General features: G+C 44.6%; 1 protein-coding gene across 2 annotated transcripts in view; it reads right to left on the reverse strand.

Annotated features, from left to right (window-relative positions):
• LOC120953846 (maternal protein pumilio) overlaps positions 1-12038 on the reverse strand; it is a 147179-nt gene that overhangs the window by 9832 nt on the left and 125309 nt on the right. For both annotated transcript variants that reach the window (XM_049607773.1, XM_049607772.1), the window contains exons 9-12: positions 11428-11778; positions 4457-4667; positions 332-1492; positions 73-241 (exon numbers count right to left, since the gene is read on the reverse strand). In XM_049607773.1, the coding sequence (XP_049463730.1) occupies positions 73-241; positions 332-1492; positions 4457-4667; positions 11428-11778 (1892 nt within the window). The remainder of the gene's footprint in view (positions 1-72; positions 242-331; positions 1493-4456; positions 4668-11427; positions 11779-12038) is intronic.

A 12038-nucleotide genomic window follows, 5' to 3' on the forward strand; every position in this document is an offset into this window, starting at 1 on the left:
TATGTTTATCCCAAGCCGAATATTTGACTCTCTAAGACAACGGTATGCTTCATTGCTTGCAGGCATACTTACGAATCATTAAACGAACAAACTTCCTCGATAAGCAGCGCCCGTTCAGCACGTGTGGCATGTGTGACGCACTTTTCCACAACATTGGATGCAAATTTGTGCTGAGACAGAATCAACACCTTTCCACGCACACTGGCAATGAGTGCTGATTTATCCTCGGGCTTTCCGTGTTCTGAAGTGAAAAACAAAGAAGAAAAACAGTTCTCACCATTACATTCGTGCTCATAAATGTTGCATCGCATTGGATAAATGATCCACCTACCCAGTACATGCTGGATGACGTAGTTTCCATACTGGTCCTGGATTAGGTGCTCGGTGTTCGCGTGCAGCTCGGCCAGAATCGGAGCCGTCTGCTCGGGCGTGCAGTGCTCCAGTATCCGCTGAATCACTCGGCAACCGTAGGGGTGTGTACTGAGTGAGTACACTTGGTTGCGGAACGCGTCGATGATGAACTGCAACGCAACCGGATCGACGCACTCGATGCACTTCTGTACCACGTGGTTGCCGTTCTGGTCCTTAACGCACTTCAGCACGTGCCCGTCCAGCTCGCGCACAATCTCCTGCTGCTGCTCTGCCGGAATGCTTTCCAGTGCCTTCTGTATGACCCGGCAGCCGTACATCTGCAACGCTAGCGGCAGTACGTGCCCCTTCACCTGCTGGGCAAGAGCCTGCTTTTGCTCCGGTGAGCCAAACTCGAAGAACTTCTGTATGACGTAGTTGCCGAACACGTCCGTCATCAGACTGTAGGCGGCGCCCAGTATTTCGTTGAACACGAGCTGCTTCTCGACGCTGATGGCGCGCTCCAGCTTCTGCTGAATGAAGCGCGATCCGTGCTGATCCTGCGAAAACTCGACGATGTGATTCGTAAGGTCGCGCAGTTGCAGGTTCGGGTAGCGCTGGTTGCGGAAATCTTCGAGCAGGCGAGATCGGCCCGGCGGACGGTCGAGCCCTGGTGCCGCTCCCGGCACTGCTGGAGCGGGCGCAGGTGCGGTCGTTGGGCGTGCCACTGCACTAGACAGCCGCGACAGGATAGCCTGAGCGGCGCAGTTGTTCGAGCCAAACATGGCCGCGTTGCCGGTCGAGATTCCGGGCACGAGGCTCGGGTTCACCTGGCGGTACTTTGTCTCGGCACCTGGCGCGCGGCTCGTTACCAGCGTACCGAGTCCAGACACCGGCGGTGGCGTTAGCGACGGTCCCAGCGGGCTGGCTGAGGCAGCCGCTACCGTACCGAGACCGCTGTAGTTCCCAGCACCGACTGGCCACTTGCGAGCGGCGGCAGTAGCTGCGGCCGCGGCCGCATTCATCGCCATCGTATTGGTCGAGGCACCCGAGGTATAGTCCAGCGAGGGACTGAAGGCCGATGTATTGCGATCAAACGAATCCCGCCGTGTGGTCAGGGATGATGTGTTCAAGGCACCGAGTCCTATTTTTCGCAAAAAAAAGGATGAAAACGATCGAATAGAAATTAGTTATTGGTTTTATTATTGTTGAAAAAGTTGGTGAATAATTATTATAGTTATAAACGTATTTTTCGCATAACAATAACAGAGCTATCACAAAGAAAAATTATCCTTCTTTGTTCTTGTACCTAATGTTAACCAGTTTTACAAAAGCTATCTTAATTAGGCCATCCGGCCAGCCGTCTATTGAAAAGGCTGAATTAATCAACGAACAACCATTCAAATCAATGAATGACGGAAACAACCCACACCCGTTGTCGATGGCAAATTTACGTTTCGTGGAAAGCTCTAGCCTATAAGACTAAGGCTTCCTTTTCTAACCGGAACAGATCAGTGCTGCGCAAAGGCACCAATTTCGTCACGATGAAATCACGGGGGTGTGGTCGTTCGTGGATAGATATTACGATTTCCATCCAGTTAAACGCACAACAATCAGTGCAACACTTGCCAATGAACAAAACTTTTAATCGATTTTATGCAATCGATAACTAGCGAACGAACTCGCCGCGACTAGTGAGGCTTGGTTGCGGTGAAGTTAAGCCGGAAAAGAAAATGCTGTCACTCAAAGGGTGATGCTGGAACAAAACCAATCAAGCTCACCGAGGCACAATTGACAGCAACGGTGTTTTTTTCTTGTAAGGAATAGTTTGCACAACCCAGCGACAACGCGACGGAATGGGAAGCTTTACTGGGAAAATTTCATGGTTGAAAGAGCACTCTCGCCGGGAAGAATGTGAAAATTATGCTACTGTGGTATGAGTTTTCTTGCGAAAGAACCGTGCAAACAGGTACAAGACGCGGTTGAGCTTTCTGATTCGATTATTTTGAAGCAAAGTAATGATGATTTGCTTCGTTTCGTGTTGTTTTTGGCTTCGTTTGTAATATATGTGGCACAACATTACAAACCACAATTATTTAATTATAACATGGTTTGATGTAACGCAACGTATCTTTGGCCGGTACATTGTGTAAAAATCCTGTCTTAGTCAGTCATGCCCAGTATATTATTTTACTTGATCGATTATTTGTTCATACAAACAGCTTTCCGAGCAGCTTGTGGATCATGATTGTTCCGAGAGAAAGCAGAGAAAAACGAGCGCGAGAAATTATTTTTTTTCTTTCTTTTTTCTTCACAGTAACGAAAACCTTGAACTATGCAAGTGAAAAATTTCCCGCCTGCAGAAAGCTCCAAAACAGTGGGCAGGCTTTGTATATGTCATGATAGACGACAGATAATCAGCAACATTATTATTAACACCACTCACTGTGTATATACAACAGCATGTATTGTTACAGAGGAGGTATATATCTTTTTGAACATCGTCACCTATCTGCTGTTTTGATTGCTACAATCATAAACTTAATGAAATACAATTAACGTTGAACAATCTAACTTGGAAAGCTACTTCTCCCACATGCATGCTCTTTGTTTCCTCTCCTGCTGGAGTGTGGTGTCAATGCTAGCACAACAACAAATGCACTCACTTTACCTACACACTCCACCACCAGCTTCGGTGGAAAAGGTAGAAGGGGGGAAAAATGGCACGACCCTCCCGCAATTAATCGGTTTAATACTGTGCACGTTCAACAATTTTCCAACGCGCGAATATGAGTGACTACGAGGATGCATGGAGACCCCCCCCCCCCCCTTCATTCTTCAGTGCAGACCGTCGTCGGAAAGGCTTTCCCGAGCTTTTCAGACATTCAGTCCAAGCCACTGCAACAGCACCATATAATAATGGCGCCGCGATATAATGATCTCACCGGCCGATTGAAGACTCAAGTTTAGAAGGGGAACACACTGCGCCCCTGGGAAGTGACATGCACCGCGCGTGGTACACATATGTACCACCACCATCACCATCATCGTCATTGGTGGCTCGTGCAACAGCAAGGAAAATATAATTCCATTTTAAAATTATACTACCATCACACAGGGCACTGCTATCCTATGCTGCCCTCGGGAGTGATAACTACAGTTTACAGTTTACATCGATTTCTTTCCTCCCGGGATGATACACCCGGGACAGTCTAAATGGCGGTGGCATAGTAGCGAGCAGGGCGGAGAGACAGACGAAGCAATCAACCTGATTGACGGAAAATTGTACCCAGAGAAACTTGATCTTCATTCTCGAGTGCATATTTTCTTTTTGCCACAGAGGGAAAGCAGCATGGCTTCGAAGGGGTTGTGCTGCCTGCCTGCTCCGGTCGACCGCGTGCCAATTGATAGAAAGCGATTGTGACTATTTGTGTGTATGTATGTGTGCGTGGCGAAAAGCAAGTGCAGCTTTCGTTGGAACAACACAACAAAAAAACGCCAGCCACCGCTTTCCCACAACTTCAGAGCTGTGCCGGCGGCTGTTTGCTGTATACAGCGGGGGGAGGGGGTTCATTGCTTTTCTACTATTGACCTATATTACTGACCGAACCATTGTTGACTGAACTCGCCCGTATATAGTGTAGAAACAGTCAACTTTTACATGGTCATAATAAATTCCTAATATCGAAGAAACTTCTAATGTTTTATAAAAAAATCTAAATTTACCAAAAACTTATTTTACGAACAAGATCAGTTAAACCCAAGATGATGTCAGTTTATCAAAATTAAAGAATATGGATTACAAATATACAATATTATTACAAGTTACAGTTCGGCATCAAGCGTTATGAATAAAAAAAAGTTCGCTACGTTTTGGTTTTTGCTTTGAAATGCCTATTAAACATATTTACATGATTTACCATTCAGTAAATTCAGGTGACTCACACACTGTTGCTGTATTTAATATTAACTGAGATAAAGTGAAAGTAAACATGCAAAACATAATATAATAAAATGTACATTGCAAATAAAATCTAAAAACCAAAAAAAAAAACAATAACATAAACACCTCCGGAAAGAGATGTCTCTTTGAACACTATGTACATACCTCCTACATTGGATCCGTTCTGGGCCGAGTAGACGTTCTGCTGTGCGGTCTGTGGCTGCGGCGGATACATTGGGGGCGCCTGCGGAGCCCGCGGTCCAGCTGCACCGGGCGGCACCAGTACCGGCGGGGCCGGACTGACGAGCCGCATCGGTGTTCCGGTGCGTGGTCCCATCACCAGCGAACCGCTCTGGTCGTAATATGCCGATATCACCTGCATACCATCCATCGCGTAGTATCGTCGTTGTTGTTCGTACGGTGCACATATCGTCATATCGTCATAGCCGGCCGTGTGCACGCACATTTCGATTTATACAGTCGCAGCGCGAAGGGTTTTTGTTGATATTGTTTTGCGATTGTTTTCCACATCAACAAGGAAACACACCCCGTCGTCACCGGGTAGACGACATTTTGGGAGAAAGGGTTGTTTAATTTGTTTTAATTTGTTTTTGGTTTTGTACACACACACAGAAACAAAACAAAAATACAGGTAATGTTACACACGAATCGTTGTCACAGTGTTTGTTTTTGACGAGGTGATGCAGTAGAAGAAACAACGAAACAACGATGTAACAGCGCATTAAAGAGAAAACATTAAAGGAAAGAGAAAGAGAGAAAAAGAAAGGAAAAATGTACAAATCGGTAATCAATGTATTATTAGCAATAGTATTTATAATAAACATACATCATACAGATATAACAACCTCCTTTCACGTACATACAATACAATCACTTCACGGCATAAAACTACCAACAAATTAATGAAAATCATTCGTAATATGTAGTAACAAAAAGATTTGTCGAACAATCAAATAATGTGAACAAGGGCAACTAAAACATATTTTCATTTTCATCTGCAGGCGGGATAATTGCTAGAAATCCAACAATTTGCTTTTTGGCTAAAGGATTGATTTAAGGTTTAAAATTGTTATTTTGTACATTAATTGACATGACGGAATTTGTAATTATTTCAAATCGGTTTAACGTCCATAAGTAACACTGTGTCATATGTACAATATTTACTAAAAGATAAAAGTGGTAGAAAAAATTCAATAGTTGTCATAAAATTCGCTTACGTTAAATCTCATAGTTCATAAAGTGACATACAATGTGAAAATTTTCATCGATTTCCTTTTTGCCTGACTTCACGTTGACTTCAGAGTAAAGCGTGACCACAAACAGTCACAACACCGCAGGGAATCACAGTTAAACATCGAATTAGATCTACATTTCTTCTTCATTAGTGGTCATTTGTTCAACAAAACATGAATCCAGTTAAGGAATTCCATTTACGAACCCTTTAAGAAACAATTACAGCAACAGAAAGCCAATCGATATCTTCAAAAGTTGTGTAGTATTGCCTCGAGAAGACAATAGTGGTTACGATTTCCCCAGAAGTTATAATTATACCCTCACTCCCTTCCTTGATTTATCAAACCTTTTGGTCTAAAAATGAGAAAATTTACTATTCATGGTGGCCTTACATTACAAGCTTGCTAGTATCAACGATAATCAACCCACATCACTTCGAACGTGTTGACGGGGACGACCTTTTTTCGTGCTCGAAAGAAAAAGCACCAAACAGCCATTGGGCCCGTAACAAACCACACGCAGGAGGAAATTATCAATACCGGCCTATCACGACAGGTGAATCCTCCTCGTGCATGCTCTTAAAAAAAAGGCCCGGTGTGAGGGGCTCGATTCCCGGAGACCGATCTTGAGTAAGAAGGAGAAACACGAAGGCAGCCACGGTTCATTAAAGTGGGCACGCGAGCTCGAGCTATTATGCTTCATGTATACAAATATATCACACATTTCGCTTGTATAAAAGTGAGGGGATTAGAAATCTAAAGAAACAGATAAAATATAGACTCATACGTTCTCGCTGGAGGAGCTTATCCGGGCTTCTTTCGCCCCGATAGTAATTGATTTAAAACCCGATGGAAGCTCCACTCCGCACAGTGCACATTCCGCAGATGTAACAACATTCCTTCTTCATCCTGAGTTTCACGAAGAGCAATGGAAACATGGAACAGGCATAGGAAAAAAAAGAATTGAAATGTGGAAAGATTCTCCACGGCCAATACAGCTTAGAAGCACTTTCCTTCGCTATTAAAGCACGCCACCACCAGAAGAGATCACTGATTGCACGCGAATTGCTAGGGAAATTGCAATTACCAAGGGGCTAGGGATCCACCGTCGCGGGTGATAATGAACCAACTATTGTTTTGTCGTGGTATCTCTCTCCTTGGTTTATGCTGTACACGAAAGCGCAAACTGTTCTGGCGTGGCATTGCAGAGAAAACACGCTGAGTGGGCATTGGATAAAATGTAAGCAAAAATTATAATGAACTTTTAAGCTTCCAGTCTCCATCTCCCACTTCTGCACTGCACACGGCCAGTGGAAAATTAAATTTATCACCGCCGGTGTAGAATAAAGAGGTGGAACAATCGCTGAGGGGAAGAATTGAAGTAGAGTTGAACAAAAATATGTCAACAATATCGATTCGCCTGGATTATATTAGAAAACTTTAAGATATCCCTGAGCGTAACAATTTACAACGAAGTTGCAGGCAATTCGAATGAGCGCAGTGGGTTTGAGCTTGATTTCATAACGAAACTAGTCTAATTCGTTCGCAGAAACTAGTAATTTTGTTGTTCAATCATAGACAGTCCATTCGTAGAGGCAGAGACACTCCTACCTGCCAGCTTTTGGGCTTGCCGCTACTAACATTCAGCGTACATCATCACCCTTCATCATAGAGACCCAGTAAACTAGCAGCGAAAGTGAGTCGAAATGAAAACAAGTTTTCCTTCGTGGTCGGTAATGGGTAAGCCCAACTGGAAGCGAATATAGGCGAACCAGTTACTTTCGCCGGTTGGGTTTTATGGCACCTTATGCGCCATCTATATAATAGGGGGCCCCTTTTCCGAAGCTAATACTGTATACACGCGTGAAAACCAGCTCGCTTCGATCGATCGCATCGCTCCCGCTTTTCTAAGCATGCTCAATGTGATATGTTAATTGATGACGGTAATCCAGCATACCAGTCATTACACTCCCACCCACACACATACACACAAACACGCCTCAAACGCACCAAATGGAGCAATCATCGGACGAGAATGTGCGGGTGTTTGACTTCTGTTTGGCAGCTTGCTGCTGTTTAGCATAAGTGACGATCCATGGCCCTCATCGACCCGCAGAGCGCACCCTGCTTACAAACGAACCCCTCCTCCTCCCCACGATCCCATTACGCTTTCACTTTTAATTTCGCCGACGTTGATGGATTTACCAATAGGAATTAAATTACAACAATGTCCCAGAAGGTGGAAAAACAGGACAAGTCGCCACCATGGGTAGACCATTTTGTCATCGACCTTAGCTGGACTCTGTGCTGCTGCTGCTGTGAGAAGGTGTGTGTGGTGGCATGCTCGTTAGCTCGACCGCCAATCGGGGTCGTCTAGCGCACGAAAAAACACGTCATCATGTGGTGTGTTCATTGACGGTGTGTGTGTGCAGATAAAGGTAAATGACCGATCGGTTTCTGCTATCACAAAAATGCCAGAATTCTTAGGAAACGTTTAGAAAAAACAGGACACGATTGGATTTTTCATTTCAATTATCCCACAACCAGTATTTTGGATGCGATCCATTTCATCTCACCACGTGACCGCCGCATTAGCGAACAACATGTTGGCAAAGACGACCAGCATGTTAAGCACCACATCACATCGTCTGCGACGCGTTTTTGGTGGTAGTCTAACAGACCAAATTACGAGAAAAAATCCGTTTGCAGATGATTCTCCTCTACATGAACATGAACTAAAGTAACATTGGCTAACCATGCTAAATTTACATAATCTTTAATCCGAAATTTAGAAACAAAATCGCGAGAAAAGCATCGTAGAAAACTAAGAGAGTTCAAATCGTGCACACAGCACAATGGTATTCAGCTTCTGACCGTGACCATCAGAAAGCTGACCAGGGTCATGATGAAATCCAAACACACACACACACACATCCACAATGCTTGCCTGTCTGTGATGTCTTCCCTCTCCCTTTCCCTTTTTCTTCCTCTCATATGTATTTCTCGATGAACTCCTCACATTCGCAACCTGGCGATTACAACATGGACTGAGGGTACGTGACCGTGATGACGCGACCACCACCCGGCGGGAAAGTGGCTCTGACTTCATACCTGTGTACATATTTATTTGGCCCAAGAAGTTGCTTTCTTTCACATACCAGCTGGGTATGACGCCATTAACATTGGATATAGAGATTACCACCGACAACAAGTTTTTTGCAGTGATTTCTACCTGTGTAGCAAACAAGACTGGTTGTTCTTCGGTTGGGGTCAAGATCCGAAGCTCCTGTCGAAAAGTATTAATCCATGATTTAATTTCATCTTTACTCTGCCCTATAAGTAGAGCAAGACTTGGAACAAGTACTTCCATTTTTTAGGGAAAATCAATTCATCTCTGTTGTTAGACAGTTTTCCCGGCCTCCACCACCTACGGGACCGTAATAATCGGGAAAGCTCCGTGGTGAACGACCGTGACGATGACGATCGGAAAAGAGTATGTGGTACGTGTACTTATTTTCCACTTCACTCTTAACTCACTACCCTTGAATCACGCGCACCAGAGCAGGGTAATTTTTCGTTTGCAGACAGTTGCAACTGTTTAAAATAGGAGGGAAAAAGGGAAACAGAGAGAAAGAGAGAAAAAGAGAGAGAGAGTATAATGTGAAGGAAATGACGGCGTGTTACTTTATTAATGCTCGCGTGCAGACACATTTGCGTCTGGAACGTGTTTCCACACACAGTCTTCCACTGCCCGGAGGGAGGGCTTCAAACAGTGCGCCAGGCACCGGCGTTGTTTGTTGTGCAGCTACAGAAACTCCCAATTGCGTTGTGGTGGTATTGTGTTAATGAATCATTAATACCAATTAGCTACAGGCACTAGGAAAGGATATGGGGGATACCCATTTCGCTCGCTTTAGAGCACGGTTGGCTGGACGAATAGATTGACTTTCGGGTTGGGTAGAGATTTCCCCCTTTTACAACTTCACTTCCCTTCCTTTGTTTCCCTACTTTACAACAGCAGCAAAAGCAGCAGAAACAAACACAGTTTGCCGAGCAGCCAGGTGCAGCAGCAGGCAGCATAATCACGTTAGGGTTGGCGTAAACTATTCATTAATAAATACGTCGGCCAACTTCTTCGCAGCGTACCCGATTGCGCGACGAAAGCCCACACCCTCCTTAACGGAGAAGGTTGGTTTGCGGTTGTGTTGTGAGAAGCAGCCAAGCATCCGTACTTGAATGGGTGGGTGAAGAATTTACCATCGGGAAAGGAAGTAACGAAGCAAAAGCTTTCCAACCGACACACACGCTATGCATCAACGAAACGTGTTGAGCCCTCTTTCCCGGACAAAGGTGGTGGTGGTAATGGTGGTAGTGTCAGTTGAGAAATTTTACTCCGGAAGGGAACCAGCGGCTGATGAAGGTATTTAGTACTAAATTAAACAAACAACGTTGCCAGTGCTTGATAGGTGGAAAACGTCGGAAACGCACTAAAACTGATGGTGTATCATTTTCTCCATCTTAAGTAGAACTTTATATTAAATAAACTTTATATTATTTAAAGAACAAGTTTTATTTTAGCAACTTAAAATTGTATCCAGTGGGAAAGCACGATACTCATTTTCAGCTCCAAAATCCTCAATTGTAGAATAAATTAACAACAACGATTTCCTAGAATATCTAATGATGATCGTTCATTCATCTCTACACGCTGCCAACAGCAGGTAACGGAAGTTGGAGATGAATAAAACCAAATGAACGGTTTTCTAGGTTTCAGCCTCTTTGCTGCATGTGCCGATGACAGCAAGCAGAGAAGAAAAGCTTGCCCAAAACCACATCAAAAACCACCGCTTTGGCCACCGATTTTGGGCCGTACGGTGGACGAACTTAATCCAATTACTAAGTTCTAATTATTTACCCATTCGGCTGGTTGGTGGAAACAACAACGCGATGCAAACCGTCAAATATTTTGCACGAAAAAAAAGAAAGAGAAAAAAAAGAAACAGTAAAGAAGGATAGTAAAGAAGAAACAGTATAACGATGTTGTGCACGCGTTTTCGCAAACCAAAACCAAACTTTGCCGGAAAATTCTTTCACCCTGGAATGCGTTCTTTAGAGCTTGTGGCAAAGCGTGTAGCACACAGTAACCGGACAAAAGTTCAGCGTTCCCATTTCGCTTTATTAACTATCCGGTCCCACTCCATCGAGGTCTTCGTTCACTCGGCTGTGTGTTGGTGGCGGTTTGGTGTTTTGTGTCGTGGAAAAGGAACATTTTCCGTAGTGAGAGATCGAGATCATTAATCTTTTTGGTGTTTCACGTTTAGGTTTTTGGAGCGAACGTTAGTGGGAGATGCTGTTGGAAGTTGAACGTGAGTGAATAACATGTAATGATTTTTCATCTCTCGTCACAGCATTTTAAAAAAATCATTCTTTGTAGTAGAAGGTCACTGCTAACGTTGTACACGATTAAAGCTTTCGTTAGTTTCATGCGCAAACTTCACTTTGCTGGATTGGATGGAAGGTTCAAGTTCTCCCTTTACGGTGGTGTGTGTGTGTGTGTGGGGGGGTAATGTTTTTAAATATTTATGCATGTTTAATAATATAAAGCTTGATGGAGATAAATTGAAGGTTTAATTAACGTACACACACAATACTCCTTCAATAAACACGGGCTTTAATTGTTAAGCTATTAGTAAACAACGTTACACACAAGGCGAAAGGGTGCGCGCAGAGAGCGGGACAAATATTTCCGCAAAACTTAAGGATCAGCATGAGAAGAGGGTATTTTCACAATCAAACTTAATTTAACCTAATTGGGGTTGTTTTCCCCACCGGAAGGGGGCCTATCCCTGCGTTAGCATTCGACAGCTCCGCACCAAAGCTTACCTGATAGGGCTGATTTTCGGCTCCCTGTTGCGATGGGGTAAGCGGTCGGCGAGGCTGCGACTGCTGCTGGGGAATGGCCAGATTGGCCGGATACACACCCCACGGGGCGGGCGCATAGTACTGCGGTACGCCGGCCGCAATGAGCGCCCCCATGTACTGGTTCGGATCCTGGCCCGGGTTGATGACGTACGGTGGCGCCTGCTGTGCGGCGTACGCTGCATTGTGCTGCAGGAACTGCTGCTGCTGGGCGGCCGACAGCGAGAGGGCCGACTGGGGCAGTGGCTGACCGTTCGGCGCACCTGGGACGGCCGAGTTGGCTGCGGTAAGGCCCGGATTCGAGCGGAAAAGTTGCTGCATTGAGAAAGGGGAAGAAAAGAAACAATGGTAAATAAATAAATATATGATGATAACCTCCATAAAACTATGCTCAAACTTTTTACAACCATCCCTCACTCCCAAGACGGAAGAAGCAAAGCACAGGATTGTGATAGAACAAACGGTTAATTTATCATCTTTTTCTGAGCGCTATGCCATTATGGATTCTCATAGTAGGATGATCAGACGACTTTGTTGCCAGCATTTGAAACTGCTTGTTTAATCCCTTTCTGTAA

The sequence above is a fragment of the Anopheles coluzzii genome, chromosome 2 (genome assembly GCF_943734685.1).
Source record: "Anopheles coluzzii chromosome 2, AcolN3, whole genome shotgun sequence".
Lineage (NCBI taxonomy): Eukaryota > Metazoa > Arthropoda > Insecta > Diptera > Culicidae > Anopheles > Anopheles coluzzii.